General features: G+C 36.9%; 1 protein-coding gene across 1 annotated transcript in view; it reads right to left on the bottom strand.

Annotated features, from left to right (window-relative positions):
* The window catches only part of FBXL2 (F-box and leucine rich repeat protein 2), a 45,453-nt gene extending 22,498 nt beyond the window's left edge, over positions 1-22,955 (bottom strand). The window contains exons 1-3 of the mRNA XM_017734660.1: positions 22,832-22,955; positions 14,546-14,607; positions 936-990 (exon numbers count right to left, since the gene is read on the bottom strand). Of these exons, the coding sequence (XP_017590149.1) occupies positions 936-990; positions 14,546-14,607; positions 22,832-22,900 (186 nt within the window). The 5' untranslated portion in view covers positions 22,901-22,955. The remainder of the gene's footprint in view (positions 1-935; positions 991-14,545; positions 14,608-22,831) is intronic.
* Between the last annotated feature and the right edge of the window lie 341 nt (positions 22,956-23,296).

Raw genomic sequence — 23,296 nt, 5'->3', positions numbered from 1 at the left:
AAAGCAAAATAAAAAAGCCAGAGAAACACAAATATATGCGGAAAATCAGAAAAAAAAGAATACTGCATCCAGCTGACCAGTAGTTCTCAGAGAAAGATACAATTTATTCAATCACTTTGGTTTTCTTATGCAGTTTTGTGGGTTTTAGATGAAACCTGATGTTACCTGACTCACAAGACTTACTGAAGTTGCAGGACAGGGTGATACGGGTATAGGAACAAAAAAATTATATACTTAATTATACATTAAAACAAACAAACAAAAACCCAATTAAACCCCAAACCGAACCCAGCTGTAAGAAAGGAAGAAAAATATGAAATAAAGTCCATTCATGTTGTATAATAATATAGTTCATTGTACACAGTTGATGTAGAAACAGAATACTATTCATTGTATTTCAAGAAAAAAAAATGAAGACAAGCTAAACATAAAAACTTACTTAGCATGCCTTCTCTAATATCTTGTGTGTGCCTTTTTCCTCTACTGGTAGTCTATCTACTTAACACCTTTTGTACTTGGCAAGGAAATGATGGATGTACTTCTTAGACACATGGTGCACATTAACCAAACTACATGGAATTTTAAGCAGCAAATACGCCTGAAAAATAATGTTATACAGCCACATGCTTTATAAAAAGCAAATGCCATCATGCCAAACTGGGCTTAATCCTTTCTCCAGATACAGAGCATACACAACTGGATATCGTTTCCATAGCCTTTAGACAGAAGTCCTGTACACAGCAACTAAGTCCACATCTAAATGCAAAACTGGGACCACTGTTAATTTGCTTTAATAAACTAAGAGACTCAGAAAACAACTTTTTTTTTTTTTTTTTTTTTACAGGAAGCAGATTGCAATGAATCCCATTATTTGTATGTAATTAAGAGAATAGCACCCCAAGGAACAACACAAAAACCCCAACAGAAATACGTACCTTGGAAACTTGTGCACAGCGACACAAAGTAACTATGTCCAAGAAAGAAAATATTCTACAAAGAAAGGAAAACAACTACAATTAAAATGTTTAATTATAAATTTGGACTAATACATGAATCCACAGTTCTGTAATTCTATGGAAGGACATCAGTTACACAAGAAGCAAATTAAATGCTATATGAGTGTTTTACCAAATTATTTTTGGTAATTGAGACTTACAGAATAATATCAAAGCTATCATCTAAAGACAGCCAACACCAACATATGAGAACCCAGCAGGTGCTGCTTCTGAAAATCTATTTTCTGTTCCCTCTCCCTACTATAACAAATAATTTTTTTCTTCTTAATTCAGAGAAACTAGCTTATATTCCTTTAATTGTGCTACAATTAAAGAAATAACTTACACAATACAGATGAAGATTTCAGAGGTTGGTGAAGAGTAAGAAATAGATAACCACACATAGATAAATCCAAGGTCAAGAATTTATGTATTAACACAAGGGACAATGACCCAAAGTTCTGAAAGGGTTTCACAGTGACTACCAAGTCTAACACAGTACCTTTCTTTAAAATTTACTCTACAAGAAACAACTACAGCTGAAAATTCAGATTTACTTTTCTGATCATGGAACCAATTTCTCAGGGTTGTCAACTCGTAATAGTTTACAGAAAGAAATTTTTCACTGTCAAAATGAATTTTGCTACATACCATTTCTAAACATCAATGAAATTGGTTCAAAGGATGTTCTCAGTGAAAAAGAAATCATTAGCTTAAGCATAAAATATAGACCTTATTCAAAAATAATTTTCTATTACAGAGAATGAAAGCTATGAAATAAATGAGAGATGTTCCTGTAATTCACTGATAAACTGCTACCTGCTTGCCAAGGAACTTTTTCAGTCATTAAAACAATGAACAGCAATAAGAAGAATTTCATATTATAGTGAGATGTTAACATTGAGGAAGAAACAACTGGTAAGAGATGCTGAATTTAATCACATAGCATTCTGGTTACTGTTCTTCAAATGAAAATCTGAAGCTAGAGCTCAAAATGGATGCCTCAAAATCTTAAGCACTGTGATTTTTAGCTGTGGTAAGAGCAAAAAAACGTAATGAAAGTACTTCTTAAACATAACAACCTTTTGGGCATTTACTATGATCACTTCAGATAGTAGTCTTCCAATATTTCATTCGACACCTGGAAATTCTTTCTCTTTTCTACCATACAGTAATAAATTTTCTCAAAAAAACTAATAGCCAAGCAAACAGAAGGACAGATGTTTTCAGAAGCTATGAAACAGTTTATAAAACATTTATTTTGATAGCATCTATTCTGACATGTGAACACCCTTTCTGAGGCCTGTCCACTGTAGGAAACTTAGCGGCATTTCAGGCACAAAGTACACAGTTAATGTGCTCAGAAAATCTCTGGAGTGTTCAGATAAACACTGAAAAGTGTTCTCTCTCTTTTAAGAGCAGCATAAACATCAGTGACCCACCAGGAACCCTCTTCTGAAATCACCTTTCTCCCTGCCATAAGGGAAATGTCAGCAGGTGACAGTGTGGAAACTACACAAGAGAGAGCTGCAAACGCTTCTTGGCTTGCAGAAGCTTCCTCATAGAACCACTGTGCGAGTGGAACCTGAGGGTTATCTCAGATTTACAGAAGCACAAAAGACAGATTTCCACGTTATTTGTAACAAAGAAAGAACTTGTGACACAATACTCTTGCCTAAGAACGTGACATGTTTTAGAAGTGAGGTATCCAGTTCTACTGAACTAAGAAACAACAGATGAAACTGTAAGATGTTGAAGAAAGGGTATTTTATATACCCCCACCACTCTGAGTTGTCTGGCAGTCTGTCTTCATTTCATTGTTTATTGATGTTAAGAGATTAACGCTGATGCATGATTTCTGTGAAAAAAAAAAGTAAATTAAAACCAAATGGAGAGCAGATGTATTTATTTTTGCTTCATTCTGTAAGAAGTGACTTTTCAAAAAGTCAAAGACTGAAAGTGGTTATTCTATGTTATGAGAAGAAATATTTTAGTAAGTGTAAACACTTGTGATGCTTTTAGGGTTGGGTTTTTTTTTGTTCTAGAGAAGAAACTTTCCTGCAAGGCAGCCCAAGCTGTCCCCATCAAAACAGGTAACAACATTAAGATGCATTATCAGCAAGCAAAAGCTCAATTATTACCTTTCACTTAAACAGTACAGTAGGCAAGAGATGCCAGTAAATAATTTTATAATTCCAATGAGGCATCTTGCACACATGCTCAAAAACACTTTTTTCCCATGCTTTTCTATTTATTTACCCCCTATAGTACAGTCTTGCACAGGTACCACTAACACACACTTGCTTGTCTCCTTGCAGTCCCACAGAATTACTAGCAAATCCTTACCAGTCAGGAAAACTAGCCAAGAGGCACAAGACTCTCAGGTTTAAAGTCATTTAAAGTCTTTAAAAGACTTCAGAGTGTTTAAAGACTTTAAATGCAACCAACAAACTGAGATGGAAACACTGACATTGTCAATCATCTGTCAGTGTCAGACACTGACATTGTCTGGCACTTGGATGAAGGACCATCAGCAGCAGGCACTTGCAATTTTAAAAAGTGGAAAAAACTACCAAGCAGGGCAGCTGCTGGTTGTATAGCACTTCTGTCCTCTATGACCACAGCTACAGAGGTGGAAGCTAATGCAGCCAGCAGCAGGATTCATTTCCACTTCAGTCTTTGGCATGTATTAATACAAGGAAATGGAAATTGAGTTAATAAATTCACAGTAATGTTTAGGATCATCTATTCTGGTTTCTAGTATCCCAGACCATTCAATTCTCCATAGTAAGCCTGTATTGAGCTCAAGAAGGAAAATACACTTACCAACACTTGGAGCCCTTCACAAGCCTTTTCATCCCTAGGCACACACCACTCTGGACACGTGGCTCATGAGTTTGGCCTTGGAGACCTTTCAACATTAACAGCACACGTGAGTGTCATGCCAAAGGCACAAACAGTTGTACAAGCTCAGAGTTCCTCAACTCCCTCATGGCAAACTTGCATTTGGCTAAAGCCTAACTTACAGAAAAGAATCTATTCTTTATTTGAAAGCCTTTAAGACATGGAAAATCATCACCTTCTCTGGTAGTTTGTTCCACTGGTTAATCACTCTGTCAAAATGTTTCCCTTATTTCCAAGGTGAATGCCTGACTTCCAGCTCTACACTGTTTTCTACTTTTCTTCACCAAATTAAAGAGTGCTTTAGCAGTTCATACTTTCTCCTCACCGAGTTTAAAAGCCACTTATCATGTCATCTTTAATTCCTATTTTAACAGTCGTTTTACTTTAGTTCTGTAAATCTCCTTTTCTCTGCCCATTATTTTTTCAGCATGTTTCTTCAAATGTAGACATCAGAAGCATGTGCAGCATTAAAAAAATTTATTATTATCAAAAAAGCTGTACACAGACATGAAGTATGATTTCCCTAACCCCATTTTCAGTGCCATTTCGGGCCATTGTAGCAGCCTTTCAGACACAGCATTAGACAAGAATCTTACAGTATCTCACCCGTTTCACCATCACACCCTGCTCTGGGAGTACACAGCCCAGGCCACAGCTCTTTCTGTAGCATTCCTTACTCCTGCATATTTATCCAAGCAAAATTAATCTGTAAAATTAATCTTGTTTGAACACACACTACTTATCATGCTATTCATGAAATTCCTTAGGAGTGCCATGTCTTCATAAGGATTAACGATTACAGTTCCTCTGTGTCACCTATAAGTTAATCCCTTTAACATGCACTGATAAACTGCACACACACACTGTTCACTTTTAATATTAAAACACCACACGTTAGAAGCCAAATGTGTAAGTAGAAACATGTAATTTTGGTTGGCAAAGCCAACCAAATTTTTAATTTCAAAGAATGATATTGTCAAATGACTTATTTTCCAGAAAACCAAAATTGTCATATTCCTCTCTCTCAATTTTTAATCAAACAAATCTGTGGTGAATTTTTCCACTGCATACTGAATAGGAGGCTAGATTTCTGGTCATCTCTCTCTTGCCTGCTTAAAAGTGTTGCAGTTAGGATTCATATTCTTCTAGTCTGGAATTTTCTTGATACCCAAGACTCAAAAAAACTCAGCATAAGAGAGCCACAGACCTTCTAGGTCACCTTTTTGAGGCATTTTCACTGCAATTTATATGGTTCTGCCAACAAGCATTGGTGATCTACTATCTCCATCATCTTCCCATGTATTTCCACATGTGCTTCATTATTCCCTTGTGCTTAAACAGACTGTCCAATGTCTTTCCAAACACAGAGACAGCTGACTCCTAACATTGTTTCCTTCCCCAAGGAGCCACAGAAAGAAACAGCTATTTCTCAAAACCCCAGCACTGTACAGTGTACCTCCTACAGAGAGAGAAATCAAATTGTGCAAGAGTCAAACTGCTTCTCTCTTGCTTTTGTAAGGCCCTTCCAAAGTTGACTACTTGAAGAATAAGCTTTTGAAGTAATGGCCTGGCAATTACTAGTTTTAAATGTTTTGATACAATGCTATAAGGATTGATAAAAAGTGGATAACAAGATGCATGCAGTGAGCACCACACACAGATACTTGACTTCCTAGAAATTTTGGCCCTACCCCCAAAATTTGGTATGACAGAAACACCTGGTAATTTCTAAAAACCTTAAACAAAAACCTAAGATATGGTTTTGTGTATAACTGACTTGCAAGTGTAATTCCACTTCAGAACTTCTGTTTTTCATTTTCAAACTTTATCAACATTAAAACCAAATAAGGATGAGAAAGGCCTCACTGAAGACAGCACATCAACTAGATAACCTGCTTAGAAGATCCTTTCAACTCTACCACACTATCCAGTTGTTACAAAACACACACACAACAAATCTATTATGCCTTCCCCATTTTACACTACAGATTTCTTACTGATTTCTACAATTCCTTGCATAGCAAATCCGTTCGCATTAATGTCCTTCACATGCAATATGGAAGAGTAAAGCCTACACGCATGGAAAAGTATCACAGAGAGACAAAGTACATTGACTCACCTAATGTTTGACCTTCCAGGTCAATTATTAAAACAAATCCCTTTTCACTGCAGATGAGCTATTTTGCAACATGAAGCACTTAAACTAGAAACTCCAAAAGTTTCCAGTAATTTAACCCTGCAGCTTCCACTTGTAAACAACTCAGGTCTTTCTCCGCTGATCTCCATAGCAAGTCTTTTAGTAACAAATGTGGCATCAAAAACCACTTCTTTACAAGCCAAACTCCTTTTCTTTCCCCAAGGTACTCACTGCGACAGAACATTGGCATAACTATTGGCAGTTGCAAAATGCCAGGCTGACTAAAGGATGCTTCACATCTATTTTCATTTGAAGCAGAAATCAGCTTTTTCTACAAATAATCAGCTTTGCTGGATTCATTTTACTGAGGGCAGCATCTAACTTTTTATGGTCTGTATGTTACTTGCAAGACAAATGGATCATATTACTCATTCTTTAAAAATAAGTTTTACTTATTTGTAAAGTATGACCATGTATAAGTCAACAGCAACCTTTTCGGATACTCACAGTATCTGAAACAAAATGCCCAATAATAAATTCAAGCAGGGCCAGTTCCGTTTAATTTTCCGGCCTCAGTTAGTCTATAATTTTTTAGTGTAGATTTTACTTTTATGAAGTGATTTTATGAAGTACAAATTTTGCAGCTATAACAGATCTTACTAAATAAAAGCAGTCAGCCTAATGATTAGTTCACAGTGGCTTAATTTGCAGCCCACAGTCCTAATCCAACCTTCTGGCCATTCCAACTATCCTACAGTCTATTTTTCCCCATGAGTGAAGGGATTATAATGTGGGTACCAAACAGCCAAAAATCCACTATAGCCACCGTGCACATTAGTGGCTGGGTAGAGATGTGGATGAATAGCATGATGCACTGGTGACATGCAGCCTAGGGATGTTCCATAAACCAAGATCATTACTGCCATAGATGTTATGTGCTTTGCTTAATTGCTGGAGAAGGATTCAGTAGACTTGATCCAACCTGCAGCTCTGCTACTGGCCTGGAAGATGATCTTGAAGAAAAGACTTCTCTTCCTGATGCCTGTGTCTGCATCATGAACACAGAGATAATGCTTACCTCTCCTGTAAATACTTCATGAATTACAGACCAGAAAAGTCTAGGTATTTTTATGTATGGCTTTCTACTTAAACCGTCCAGCACCAATATTCAATTTTTTTTTCTTTTTAGAAAGTAAAGGATGAGGAAGAGTATTTCCCCCTCTGCCTCTCATAGCTCCATATAAATAGCGGTCTTCACTATATCACTAATACTTCTGAACATTTAGTTCTGATAATGAGCGAATTAAGAGACTGAGTTTAAATAAACTCCAGTTTCAAGGTAAATAAAGCTCTAAATTGAATTAAGTCTTCATTAAATATGAGATTCCAAAAAGAGGTTTAGTAGCAAATAAATTAAAAACAAAATGAAACAAAATAAATGGTAAAGTACAATTCCACGGATTGTGTAAGTCATTGCTGTATCCCCTTTAGCTGTTACTCCTGCTTCAAATGCTTATTTACTATTGTTTGTTCCAGTGTGACTAATCCTTTGTCACAAGCAAGTTCTTACTGAGAGATAATACCTGTAACTTGAACCAAGTAAAGCTGAAGCACTCCATTTACAAGGAAGCCCCAATTGTTCAAGCAGAAACATTAAAGAAAATATTTCTTTTCAAAATTCACAAATCTTACTTGGTACCTTGACACAATAAAACCCCTCTTCCACTCCCAAATCTCCTCTCCCTCATTAACACAGCATACAAGAGCACTAGTGTGCAACTTTCTGCCTCTGTTCTTCAAGCCTCTCACTCATATTTTTAAAGGAATTCCATGTGAAATATTGCTGCCCAAAACATTCCGCTTTGAGCTTACACTAGCACTTGCTTGTGAATAAAACCAAACCACTTAAACCTACTAAATAGAGGATGGCAGCTACCTACTCCAATTTCAAAAGGCCAAACTGAATTGTTCATATAATCATTTGCAAATGTTTAGCATCTCATACAAAGAGGCCAGAAAATGCGTACAAAGTGCCGACTGGTGAGGCAAAGAACTGAAAAATATAAACTTGCATCTGGAACTGATCTTCGTAAGAATTTCATAAGCAGACAAAAAATGCATGTAGCAGTATTAAAAAAAAGGTCAACATGAGACCTTCTCCACATTCTGAAGCGATATGCTGACCACCAAGCATTGATTGAGTCTTTAGTTTCCTCAGGCAGACCCCAAGTTCTGTCCTGAATACGAGATAAGTCACTGGAGAGTTTTAAAACCCTATCCCTCTTCAGAATAAAAGGATATTTTTCTAACAGAAGATGATTAACCGGAAGATGGCAACTTGTTGCAATGTTTGTGTATATTTGAAGTTAGATACACTACCTTGAACTCTGAAGATACAGAAAAACTAAATGACTATACGTTGTAACACTACATAAATCATGCTAAAACAAAAATAGCATGTTGCAGGGAGGGACCCCAACAATAGCATTGATAATATATTATTTCTTAAATTGCTGCTGAAGAACGTAAGGTTTCTGAAAGAACCCAATACATCTTATATAGACCTAAAATAACTATAATTCCGTTGTTTCTCTGGCTGAAGACCAAAATATTTAACTAATTTCCAAAGGCTTTATCTTGTCCATGACCTGTGCCTGTGGCTCATTCAGATCACTTACTCACTTGACTTTCTGAGCAGTTTTGGAGGTAAGGACCACAGGAAATGAATATATGATTCCACAGAAGTGAGTCAGGATTTGATACTATGCTGTCATCAGATGCATTGTTTCTGCTTGCTTCTTGTCAATGTTAGTCTCCACATTTCTAGTTAGCCAACGTTTAAAGGATACTTATACTATATTGAATAGTGTGAATTAGTGCTGCTCTGCACTAATTCTTTGGACAGATGCATTTCAGGCATTCTAAATTAAAAGACTTAATGAAAATTACTTGTATGAGGCACTATTGGAATTTGCTTTACAAAAGTCATAGATTTGCGAAAATATACAGAAGTCTTACCTTCACAAGAAACTCCTATACAATCACTTCAGTTCATAATCTGTATGAATAGTTTATATACTTATATCAATTTGAACTCTAAATAGTTAAACTGCAGTTGTTTGGCAGACTACTATAGGGGACTTTGAAGACTTACAAAACACTCTAAAATCAAAATAAAATATTGCATGTGCATTATAGAACTGGAACGTTTCCCTGAGACTGTCAAACACTAAACAGCAGTCTCAGCTATTCAGGGTGAAATATTTCCCCATTTAATTATACAAATCCTTGTAGTGGGGAAAATGAATCATGTCTGAGATGACAGATTGTTTTTTCCTTTCCCCTTCAAAACACATATATTGTTTTTCTGCTTACAAAATTCTTACCAATCAAGAACTGCTCCAGACAAAAGTTTTATATTTTTCATTTCTTTGACTCACTAGTCAGTACTCTGTATGCTAAGATACAGCAGCCAAATTTTACATAATTGTGGGCCCTCCAAGTACCTCCAGGACCTAGCTAAGAAATACCCATGGCATTATGACAATTTCTTATTGTAGTCTTTGCTGTATTTCTTATTTATTTCCCCCACATTCAAGCACACAGATGGTAAAGCATCACTTCAAATACATCAAATACTGTGTTTGACTTCACCAGGTTTAAGGTTACAGTAACTTTTTCTCTACAACAATGAACACACTAAAAGCCGAGCAAAAAGCAGTGTGCAGTAATAAAAACAAAGAATAGAAACATGAAAACTTATACTTCGTTATTAAACTCACAAGCTGCATGTTCCTGCCTACAAGAAGAGCTGCTGCTGGAACACCACTCCTGGACTCCTCTCCTAATTTCAGTCCCAAAACTTTGCTTATCATCTTCTAAATCTAATTGGCCACTCAAATTTTGAGACTGATGGCTAAGATCTATTCCTGAGTACATGCACTCAAAAAGTATGGTTTATAGCAGAACTCACAATCGTTTCTATATTTGTGGTACAATTTATGAAGTTGGTACTTTGTAGGCAGAAAGGAACTGAAAGTAGTTTAAGTGGCAGAAAGGAACAAACATCTCTGTTCTCTAAGCTTACCATTTTTGTGAAAAAAAGTACAGAACATTAGCAGTTAAAATACAAATGAACAAATGCTATCTATCTTTCTACATGCCAAAAGTACTGGCTGTATCTCCCTTTTCAAAAGTGCATTATCGCTTTTTATCAAGCACCAAAAAAAAAAAAAAGAAAGGAAGAAAAAGCTGTTGTCAGAGCATTCTAACATTAATTACATACACTTCATTTTTTTTTTTGTTTTAAATTATTTTCAAATTCACACCGTAACTGTAATAATCCATTTTTCTAGGGTTTTTCCCCAGCAATTTACATGAATCAAAACCAAAGATGAGCCACTTAAAGGCTGTGACGTCTTACTAGAAAAGTTACCATTAAAACTGTATTGGCCTGACTTGATTTCTGATTCTTCTGGTGACAGATATGGGTTTATGAATTTCAGACACCAATGCAATTCTACAGTGAATGTTCTGTATATTCAATTGATGCTTTCCCATAACACACAGGCTAAGAAAAAAAATTAAGCTACAATCATCCAAAAACTGTTTAAATGACATGATTTATAACACCACCACACAATTCTTACTTAAACACCATACAACTGAGCATTTATTCTTGCAATATGTAATAGCAGAGGGGAAAGAGCATTCCTTGCCAACTGGCAAACTAATAGCACTGCAACAGCTAACAGGGGTGATAATTTTTCCTTTAGCCTGAATACTAAAAAAGAAAGTTTTTAGAAGCAGACTGTTTCTTTCACAGGTAAAAATATACTCCAATACTACCAATAAAAATAAATGTCCATAAACCAGAAAAAGTTACAAATTAAATAACTCCCTCTCTCCACTCAAACTATACTACCAACCTCAAAGTATAACTGGCCCCTGCAAACAAGGGTCTTCTTCAAAACCAACACTATCCATATTAATCAGAAATCCTCTTCCTCCTCTGCCCAGTTATCTGAGCAAGAACAAATAATCTCTGGTTTCTTTTCCTTTCAAATGAGTTTTGTGCCTGAGAAGCTGGGGGTCTCAATCATTTATTTACAAGCATGGTAGATACTCCACAGAAAATGTGCAACAAACATGACACTGGCTTGAAAACCTTCCAATATAATTCTGGTTGTTACATTAGCAATAGTAATAATAATTGCAATCATAATATTAATAATGATGATGATGATGACGATGAACTGCAGTAAAAGACCAAGGACTTACTTTGTTCAACTTTAGAGTATGCAAGTATAGCAACACTATTTTATGAATAAATTTCAAAGTGGTTTTATTCCATCTACCATCAAGAAGTTTTTCAATTTTAGAGAAAAAAATTGGATTGATTGCTTGTTACAGCCAGATTACGTAAATTTAAATACTCAATGCAAACGAGAACAAGACCAATTCTGACAACAGAAGAAACTGTGTTTACATTTAATTTCCATATATTTGTAACAAGCTATTAATCACTTTTTTTCCACAAGCCCAACAGAGGTTTTTTTAAAGAGGGCTGTAGTGCTTTCTAACAGTTTTCATACATATCTGATACAAGCAAACTGCAAACTAAGTGCATTTGATGACACTTTCAGTGGTGTTTACTACTCAGCTCCAGCTCTGTGAGCAAAATGTTTCCACTGCAACTGGTCTACTCTCCTTTTAATTAAAAGGTAGACTGCATAGCTAATAAAGGAAAAATAATTAGAATATTAATTACACTCAGTGCAGCAATATTTAAGCTCTCCTGTCATAACCATAGGGCAAGACAATTTTAAAATGTTGCAGCGTTAGCACATACTGTTTCAGGAGTCGAAAGGCATTCAGACTCAGTCTTGCAAAAGCCTTTACATGCAGGCTCATAAAACAAATTCCCCACTGATAAACCTTTAGAGAGGCAGGTCTGTGCCCTGAAACTTCCTTAGGTATCTACACTCTGCAGGGTTGAGAACCCAATTGCATGTCCCTCTCTCTAACATGCTCTGCCATTGGCCTTGTGAGTTTGTCCCTGCAGCAGTACAATTTCAAATGGAGGTTTACAGAGCACCTCTCCCACCCATTCCCTTCCACTCCATTCCAAAACCCTGGTGATCAGCACAATCTTGTGGGTATAGTGAAATACGCACTTTATTTCTCTCTGGCAGAGCAAACCCAGTCCCAGCATTCAGCATGAGATCATCATGTTCTTTATTGAGAAAGCTGACAGTCCCAGTTCAGTTTCTCAGATCATCAACTCTTCTAGCTACATCTGCAACACTACTTTGGTAAATCAAATTGCAACTGCAAAAAGGACATATGTGCACAAAAAATAGATGGTTGGCTGAATCAGTTCCGCGTATACTTGGCCTGGGATATTTTTTATTGCTGTTCCAGCCCCACAAAGCCTTTAAACCGTGCAAAAGGCTTCTTTAGACACTGCCATAACAGCGTAGTGGCAGGGATTAGCTGCACCACTTCCTCAGTTGGTCAAATCCAAGATAAGCCTACACATCCTTCAAGTTGCTTTGTAAGAAGCTATCTTGAATATAAGAACAAACAGCTAAGCCACTGGTAGAGCCTAATTACTTTGACTTGTTTGTGGGTTTTCTCCTGCTGAATTCTTTAAAATCAGAGAATCACAGAATGGGTCAGGTTGGAAGGGACCACAGCGGGTCATCTGGTCCAACCTCCCTGCTCAGACAGGGTCATCCTGAAGCCCATGGCACAGGATTGCATCCAGATGGTTCTTGAATATCTCCAGTGAGGGAGACTCCACAACCTCTTCAGGCAATCTGCTCCAGTGCTTGGTCACCCTCATAGAAAAGAAGTGGAACTTCCTGTGTTCCAGTTTATGCCCGTTGCCTCTTGTCCTATTGTTGGGCACCACTGAGAAGTGCCTGGCTCCATCCTCTTGGCACCCTCCTTTCAGGTACAGATAAACATTGATGAGGGCTCCTCTCAGTCATCTGCTTTTGAGGCTGAACAGGCCCAACTCCCTCAGCCTCTCTCATAAGAAAGATGCTGCAAAAGAAGATGTCCTTACTATCTCAGTGCATGATACTTTTCACTGCCTACACCATATCAACAAATTCTGTTCAGTTACATAAATCAGATACTTAGCATCCATAACAGTGAAAAGGACACTAATTTCCACAAATATTGGGAGAGTTGTAATGTTAGAAAATAAGTGCTTGCAGATCATGATTTTTAGCTAAGGAGGCAACATCCTACATTGACTTTTATCTTGTGGTTCGTGTGTAGCATTGAGTGCAACAAAGCAAATGTATGAGAATTTCTGTTCAGGGCATCATTCAGTGATGTGTCTCTTTTAATCACATTTTCTAAACAGTTCTAAGAGTCTAATTTACAGACTGCCACCATAAGGAATGTTTCTCAACAAAAATGAAAAACCTTTTGAAATTCAATTCCTTCCAACAGTCTGCTTTTTTAATACATTGAGAAAGCATTGTGATAGGCACAATGTTTTCAGGAGCATTTTCTTTGGGCACAAGATGCAAAATACCATTGAGACATTCCTGCACTTCAGATCAGACTGGAAGCAATGACATACATGCAAGCTGACCCAAGCATCTCTTCAGTATATCAAGAAAAAATCATCAGCTCAATTTTAATAACACCACACTAAAAACTGTAATTGCACCATCGCAAGTGAACTTTTTTTTCCTTTTTTTTCTTTCACCTTAAGGAGTAGTCAATAACAAAACCTCTACGTAGGTACAGAAGACGTTGCTGACCTGGTTCAGTTCCAGCTCTGAAGTGGCCACATCCAACCAAGCAATAGCTCCACATTCGGCAGCTGATTTATACTTTGCTTGAAATCAACTTCCAACCATATGAGAGCGTGAGACATCCATCAGTCATGGGCTGAACTTACGGATCTTGGAGTTCTAGGTAACTTTTGCAAAGATGATCTACTCACACACCAGCAAGCTGATAAAATTTATGAGTAACCCAATAACTACAATAAGAAAGATCCCTCTGCTGGTTCTACCTTATATAACACAGACTGCCAGTAATGGTAATAGATAGAGCTTTTCACTGCAGTGACTTTTTTGGAAGTTCTGACATCGAATTAGTATTTTATTTTGTTATAATAAAGTTCACGGCACAAAGAGTGTGAACTACAGAGAATTAGGCTCTTCAGACAGATATAAAAGCTTGTGCAGTGTGGAAGAGCTGACTACTTGGTACACCAAAGTTTTTTGGACATTTTATTTCACTTCTTGACATGCAAGTCAAAAATCACAATTAAATGGCATCTTCCACAGTATAGTATAATTCGAACACATTAGAACAAATCAAAGCAACAAGTTCAAGAATTCCAAGAACTAAATCAGATGTGTTATTATTTATTTCAAGAGGATTTAAGAAAGAATGAATAGCACTTGATAGCTTGTAAGACACATAAGCAACATACAATCCTCAGGTTTTTACTCCTTACAATGTTATGTAGAATTACCTTAACAGAAGTTCTTTGGGTAGTTTTTTGTTAATAAGGGCTTCATCATTACTTGAGAAAACCTAAAACAGAAAGAAAAAACACTATTTTAAAAACCAACAAGTAAAACATCTTTTAAAGAGGCTACTCACCTTCTACTTAGGCGCTTAATTCTCTTAAATTACCGTTAATATCAAGTTTTCAACATGTTAGTTGTCAACACTATAAAATTATTTCAGTGTACAAAATAAAGCCACACCCCCACATATACCTGCTCTTCCCTAGTGCTAAGATTTAACCACACAAAAATTGTGGAGCAACTTAATAATCATTAAACAAGCGCACTTAACACTCCACAAAGAAGTATTTTAAGCAGTAGTGAAACTTCAAGCAATAGCAAGCACATACAAACACACACTGGCTGCACAGTCCTAAAACTGTCCCATTACAGAAAATGAACTGGACATTTCTAGGTATTCAGGTCATCCCGCCCTTTGCACTGTCTACAGTGCAAATACTTTGGCCCACGTATGTGGACACAGATAAAATATAACTATCTACACATTTTAAAAATTTAGTGCCACAGATAGGGCAGCAGCTGCTATATAAGCAAAGTAAGCATGTCAAGAAATCCTCCAAGAAAAACTGAAAATACCTCTCACCCAAACTTCATATTATTGATACATATCCTAAGGGAAAAAAAAAAAAAGAGACTAGAAGAAAATGTCCAAGGAAAAAAGCAGGCAATTCTAAGGTTATACAGTCAACAGCTAAATAGAAAGACTAAAACAAAGATGTTGACCAGATTTACTACTTAATCTAAATATTTAACTTTGAGAAATTTTACCAGAGGAACACAGCAATAAACAAAACAGAAGGTGAATTAGAATTTAAGGAACTATGGCAAAGACTGGAAGATGTCAAAGCCACAAGCAATCACTTCCTGTGTAAAGAGAAGAGCCTTATGGAGTCCACTTGCTGTCCATAATACCAGAAACAAAAACTACGAAGAAGGATCCAAAATAGATGAGTTTTGTGAATGCTAAAAGGTAAATACGAAAATCACACAAAACATGGAAACAACTGGAAGAAATCTTCTCCCTTTATTAAGCATATGCTGTTACTGACATAAGGCTATCACCCTTTGTTTATCCTACCATCCAGACACAGTGAATACTTGGAAACTATTTGCTTTGCTTCTTGGTCAAAAAGAAAATGAAAAAAGAAAAAAGGAAGGTAGTTCTGAATACAGGTCCATAAAAGCAAATAATGAAAAAAAAAGTCAAATATAAGCTTGGGTCTGTCTTCACAAAAGAAGGGAGACAGCAAAAACTACACATCTGGGAATTTTGAAAATATAAAATACTGTAAGATTTGAAAATCTGAACCTCCTGGCTGCTGCCAAGAATCTTTTTTCTCTTCCAGTACATCCTAGACTGATTTCAAGTTTAACAGCACACTACTTTTTCAATTTTGACACAGATTTCTTCACCTACTACCTCTGTGCACGGCTATCCCCACATCTAAGGACAATAAAGCTGTCAACTTTCAATAGGACTGACAAGTTTAATCAAGCTTCCTTTTCTGGCAACTGGAGTAGCACATTTATTCACAGACTAGGGACTACAGGTATTCAAAATGTAAAACGACTATGAAGATATATTTCAATAGGACAATTCTAGCTCCTTCAGAAGAGAGACATTGGCTTTAAGCAGTTCCACATGACTGACCATAGGTTCAGCTTTGCTCTGGCTGTTTTATATCCAATACCCATTGCTGGTGATATTTTCAGCCTTTAGGCTGAAATACACAGTGTACATCAACAACATTTTTAGAACTGGTTGACTGCTTCTGACTTTGACAACTCAGGTTTAGGAATTATCCACACGTGTGCCATTTTTATATTATATGCTGCTCAAAGTTTGCAGCTGAAAACTGCCTGAAAACAATAGCATATATCAGGAGTTTTTTTTAAAGAACAGTCAATATGCCAATTGTGTTTACTGCAGAACTCATTCAGAAAAAAGGGACATATATGCCATCCTCATAGAAGTTAGGATCACTAAAGAGCCAAGTAAGGAAATATTCCTGTGTATTGCAGGTTGGAAACATAAGCCACAAAGAAAGGATGTCACCTCCGTGAGAGCACACAAGGTCTGTGGTAAAACAGACAAGTGAACTTAGATCTCATTAATTTTGGTTCAGAATCTGAACATTCAGTATCACAGACCTAGAAGTCCCCTTTTAACTTAAAGTATTCTATAGCTGCAGATAATTCCTCAAAAGTTACATCATCTAGCAGATACGTACATGTATATATTTTTAAATAATGCTACTTTGCAGACTGCTACTAGTTTACATGTGTGCTGTCACTTTACCTATATAAAAAAAAATCTATCCTTTTTTTTCTTTACACCAGATTCTTGAGTATACAGTAACATGGAGATATCTATATAGAGAGAGATACATACATATATATATACATATATATATATGCTCACTCTGTGAGGATAACACAGGATTTGAGTTAGTAAGGTATGAGGCAAGTTACTCTAAAGACTTGAGCACACGTTATAGCTCTTTGTGTTAAATAGTATTTCCAACAACTCATCAACAAAAGTGAAATCGCTCCAAATCATAGCACAGTAGTAAGTATTCTCCTACTGAGACAAAGCTGAAAAGCTAAACCTACAACCAAACCAGCAGCTCTTAGGAAAAAGGTTTATAATCTTTATGTTTATGTAAGATAGTTCTAAAGTTAAAGTTGGATGGACAAGCTGGTTTGAATACGCGACAGCGTATCTGACCAATATGGTTCATTTAGGAATCCCAGTTAAAACTGGAAAAAAACCACAGCTTTTATGACATACTATGAGAAGTGTGCAACTTGCCCATCCACAAAAAGTACCATGCCTGCTACACCAGCCACAGACAAGGCCACAAACACATTCAAAGCTGTCTTCCCTCAAACAGTAACTTTTATGCATTCTTGTACACATTAGCAGCAGTTCTCATATAATAACGTATTATTATTACGGAATAAGCACATCTAGAAAAATGAAAGCACCTCTTTATAGTACTCTTTTAATCTGTGAAAGTTTATTAGCCTCTAGAGCCATAGTGCATTTGCATCTCAGAAGAAGAAAGGGGCTGCTTTAAAGGCTCCTCAATAAGTTTTCCCCCAAACAGAGAACAGACACAGGACAACTGGAGTAGTCATTTCCTAGGTAAACATTCGTAACATGATTTGAAATGCATGCAAGCAGAGAGAAAAGACAGAAGGTGCAAACAGGACAATACATTCATTGTTTCAACAGTTTCTGATAATTTAAAATGTCCATTAATGAAGAACAGTTCCGGATCATTCGAAATTTCCATTAATGAAGCAAAAACCCTAGTACATTCATGTACATTTCTTGTTATTTTTTACTTAATTTTTATTACATACCCTCTAGTTTGCTGTTTCTATTTATAAAAAAAAAATCATTCACCAAAAACATTCAGTTAAGGAAGTGTTCAATCACTGTAAAAAATATTCCAGTATTCCTGTCAAATATGATTTTTTCCTTCACTTAAAGAGCATGCTGACAATGACATGCCCTTAGAATACCTGTACACAATAATCCAAAATAACAATTAAGAATACCCTGAACATAGAAAGAATATTTCTGCTCTCTTTGCTTTTGTATTTGGTAGCAAGTTTGACTGTATTAATGACAGGGTATCTCAAACTCTACAAAAGTATGGTTTTAACTGTATAAAATTCCCAAACACAACGGATGAATCTCTGCACATGGAAAAAGGATGAGATTGAACATATGCAATAAATGTTACTCTAAAACCAGTTTTAAATTTTCTGTAAATACAAGAAGAGACACAGAAGATCTCTACATTCTTAAAAGAATTGCGAGAAGAAATAACACAAGACAAAATCCACAAGAGAAAACTGTAATTGTTTATTACATGAATCTTGGGCCATTTCTTACATTCCTTAGCTGACCCCTCTTGGTAATATCTTCACGGTACTTAATGAGCTAAAAAGGGACTATTTTCTTTAAAAATTACCTGATACTTTCCTACATTAAATTTCTTTAGCAACTACACTTTTAAAAAATCTCTTTATTATATAAATAAAGCATCCATTGTGTAAATCTGTGAAACCCAAAAAGCATAACCTCCCCATTTTAATTCCCTTTCCATATTATTAAACATACTAATTGCCACTAGTCCTAGAACCTAACTTCTTGGTACACCACAGTTAGCCTGCCACCATTGAAAGCAGCACATTAATCTCTTCTGCTCTAACAGCTAGTGATAAAGGCCTCCTGTTCTCACCAAAATTAATGAAATGAAGAAATCTTTTCTGATAGAGTTATTTCAAGATCAAAATAAGGTTATACTGCTAATTTTGATGATAGCCCTTATATTTTTTTTAACGATGCAATTTCAGTTGTCATTCGGTCCTCTATTGAAGAGGCCTATTTTCTTAACAGATGAAACAGTTTTGCTAGCAGCTCATCCATTATGGCTCAGTTCCACAGAGATATTTATGTATTTAATTTCCACTGAAATCAGAGTAGATAAGGACTTCCAACCTGTCAACTTTTCAAATCAAAAGTTATTAAAAACCCAGACTCTCAAAAATAGCCTTGCTTAGTAGCATGCTAAAGGAATTATGGGCAAGAGTAGGTTTGGGGAAGATGAAGTGTGAAAGACTCTAAAGATCATCAGCTAGTGGCATATATACTGAAAATAAGGCTGAATTATTTATCAATTCAGGAAAAAAAAACAATGTTGGGTCATTTTCACCAAAGGAGACTGGAGGCTAGAATTGAATCATTTATTTCCTTCCTTTCTGTGGTTGACAGAGCACAGATTCTACTTAAATTGTAAATACAGCCAAATGTATAAAGCATCAAGTCTTTCAGGTTTTCACTGGCAAGAACAATTTTTATTAAGTATTATTCATGCAGTAATAGACATGGTAAAACCAAATTTTTAAAAAAATTTTTATTCAATTTTTTGATGTGCAGATTTTGAGGTGCAGATTTCTGTTGCCAAACACAAAACCCAGCAACCTGCTGCGTATCTCTCCTCCTCAGTTGAGACACCTAATTGTTGCCTGTGCAATTTTCCTTTTACCATGTGCCTGAAAGCGCCTGGTGCTATAGTGGTAGGAAAGCCACCAGATTGGCTTTATTACCCAGAGCAGCTCACAAGCAAACTAAAGTAATGAATGGCATCCTAAAAAGCTCTCTATTTAAATACACTACAAAAATGGAGGAGGAAGAAGAGGGAAAACAACCTTCCTTTACCACAAATTTCAGATTATCCCATGTTACACTCTAGTATAAACGTATAAAATTCTCTAATGCTCAGAGAATTGCTGCTAGCTAGGCCTTCCTCCAGAAATGTACAATCAATGCATCAGACAGGCAGAATCATTTAACACCATGCAAGTGGCAAAATGTAGCCGTATCCAGGCAACAAAAGGAGCGTTAGACAGGCTATACATTGCCAACAGAACTGAAAAAAGTGGTATCAAAGACACAACAGCTGATGGCACAGGACTGCTGCTGAATTAGAACCCATGGTAAAGCTTCCTCTATCATCAATAAAAACTAAGACACACCAAAGTGAACCTTGAAATGCAATCCCATCTTGAACCAAGCTTGTCTACAGCAGAGACAGACTGGCAAAGTTTTTTATTTCAACACACAGACATTCTCTGCCCTCCAGGCTCTCATTCCTATGCTCCAGCTGTTCACCCTGCTCTGGATCAGGCTTTGCCTTTGTGCATTTTAAAATCCAGCCTTCTCGTCTGCTGTGGTTGCTAACCTTTTCTTCCCTTTGGACACACGCTACTAGAGCCCAGGACATGGTCTTCAGTAGCCTTATAGCTTCTTGTTTGCTGCCAGATACCCCCGGAATCTTTTGCACTGATCTTTTCTTGGGGTATTTTCTCTTCTAACACTGTGATGACAAACTGACTGAACAAAAGCAACATCTCATATCAAATACTTCTGTTCTTATGGTGCTGGGCATCTTAAAGAGTTAAGGTTCACCTTCAGAGAAGAACAAATGCACCTGAGCACATCTCTGTTTTTCCTTAATGCCTTCCAATGACCTAAGGCTGCTTAAAAAGGCCATAATGTTTTTAAAATTTCCCCAGAATAAGTGCTGTCCAACATAATAAAACCTTCCAGGCAGAAGCAGCTGGCCACACTGCCCACTTTGCTGCTTGATTCTCTTCCAGAAGAGCCATCATTCTTGTTTTGCCAGCACTGGTATTCATACCACATCATTCACATTTTACTGCAGGGCTTCAGCCTGGCTCTGCAAGGCCCTCTTCTTACTGGGTGACAGATCAAGGTCATTTGTGAACTTCAGAGCTGATGTCTGTAGCTGCACAACTACCTCGAGGCCTCTGGTTGTTCCAACTCAAGTGCCTCCCAGTGCAGAGCAGGAGGAGCTTGGAGATTGCCTTTCCTACTGCCTTGAGGACACCAGTCCATCCTCAGTTGCTCGAACAGCTCATATCACCCTTTCCTGTGTGTTTTTCAGAAGGGCAGTGACCTATTGCCAACAACGTGTTTGGAAACCACCAATCAAGCCTTTTAAAGAGTACAGCTTCATTCCTGCAAGCAGCCAGGGTATCAAGGTCTAACAGGTTAACTTGATCTGTTAGCTGAGATGCCCATACTCTAATGCAACACCCAGCCTTGTCTCCTACTGCGTCACCAAACAGCCATCAATCCTCTGACCCCAGTGTGATAGTTACTATTTTTGCCTGTTAAAAAGGGGAAATCCAATGATTTGCAGAATTAGTGTTTGACCTAATTACTTGCAGGTCTAAAATTCAGTTGAAAGATAACATTTTATCAATACTAGCTATCATGTAACTGGTGTTTGGTAGCCAGCGTGGCAGAAAACATGTTCAATCCAATACTTCATTGAAAGAAACAGCCATTACACTACTATTGGCAAAAAAGGCTTGCAAGCTCTGCTTTTCCCATGTTACTCTGAGATAGGAGCTACGTGGAAGATTAACCCTTCATTCAGATGCACCCAGCTCACATTTGCCTTTCAAGGCATCGTGTTCTAACCACTACCAGAGATGGCAAAACGAACCCAAACCACATAGAAAAATAAACTGTTCCTTACCTAATCTTCCGAGACTAGAGTCTAGTTCAGATTAGGAAAGAAAAAAAAATAAAATAAAATCCAACAACTACCATTTAAACACTAAGAAATTTGGAAAAATCTGTTAATTGTGTCCCCATATATTCTCTACACATACGCAGAGAGACAGCTGAAAAAACAGGTTTGACGAAGTTTTATCCTCATCATCTGTTAGTCATATACTGATTGGCAAATCCTTCCTTCAATTTGCTTTGTCTTAAAAAAAAATAATGACTGAACATTTCCCTTTTCAGATAATTATCCATTACTCGTCTTCTAAGATTATACCCTTCCAAACAGTACATGATGATGCATTTAGACATCGTTCCTAAAAGAACTAAATTAAAATAAAGCATTCAATTAGCAGTCTAATCTATAAAGTACTTTCAAGTGGAATATGGGGAAACCCATATCATCATCTTTATGGGCTCTCAGAGTGGGAGAATGGCAGAATACTAAAATCGGATGGATGAAGCAGTTGTTGCCTGTAACCCATCACAAGGGTACAAAGTAGCCCCTCACAAGGTTGATTAAGCATACAGATTCTGTATTTCTTGACCAGGTAAATGACAAATCTCTCCTTAAGCATCAAGCAGAGTCTCAAACGGAATTTGCAAAAGCCTAGAGTTCAAAACACCTGAGAAAAGTTCTTTTCTTTGACCACTCAAGTAACTTTGAGACTCTAAGCAGAAATACTGGAGAAGACTCTAAGGTAGTTTCCATCACAACATCCACAAGGACTGTGTGCTCAAATTACAAATTGTGTAACCACAAAAATAATCCAGCTGGTGTCATGCAATTTTGTAGAACCATGCTATAAATACACATTCTCAAAGGCATTCAGAACATGATATGTTTCTGAAAAAAATCAATCCAAGAGAAAAGTTAGTGTCCATTCATTTCAATGTAGCAATGTTTGCTTAGGGATAGCCATTTAGTCTCAGCCACCCAAATTTAATCCACATCACAGATTCATCAAGCCCTTAGGAGAACACCTTTCAAAACTCCTCTGAATCCCCACTTCTGCATATAGCTGTTTTTACTGACATACATATGGCTAAGTTTTATTCCCAGTCTTCAATATCAGCACACAAACTAACAGGCTGATGGCACGACAACAGAGACCTGAAATCCTCCTGGAGTGTTCACACGGAGATTCTTCTGCAGGTCCATTTCCCCAGGAGTTTGCACCATTCTAATTTGAACTGACGGAGTCCTCCCTCCAGTCACGCAATCTCATATCCAGAAAGGCAATTCTTCTTATTGCACTTAGCTCAAACTGTAAATGAAATTACATTTTAAATACTGACTGCATGGTTGAAGCAGTCAGAACCCTTGTTCTAAGCACCTGAGAAACAGAAATTTTGAGTACTAATACTCTCCCTCCATAACTGCTCTTCAAAAACACATTTGAGACATAAAAGGTATGGCTTATTACAGGAATGGCTCTATAGTTCCTACAAAGCCATTTCAAAGCAGTGCTTGATCTGCCTCATAAACACTACGTCAGAACTGAGATTTTTCCTAGTACTGAGCATGAAATCTTTACTATGAAGGGAAAATCTCTACAAGGCAAATCTCCCTAGAAAA

This window comes from Corvus brachyrhynchos, unplaced genomic scaffold, assembly GCF_000691975.1.
Source record: "Corvus brachyrhynchos isolate BGI_N302 unplaced genomic scaffold, ASM69197v1 scaffold94, whole genome shotgun sequence".
NCBI classification, from domain to species: Eukaryota; Metazoa; Chordata; class Aves; order Passeriformes; family Corvidae; genus Corvus; species Corvus brachyrhynchos.
This window is presented reverse-complemented; position numbering and strand designations above follow the sequence as displayed.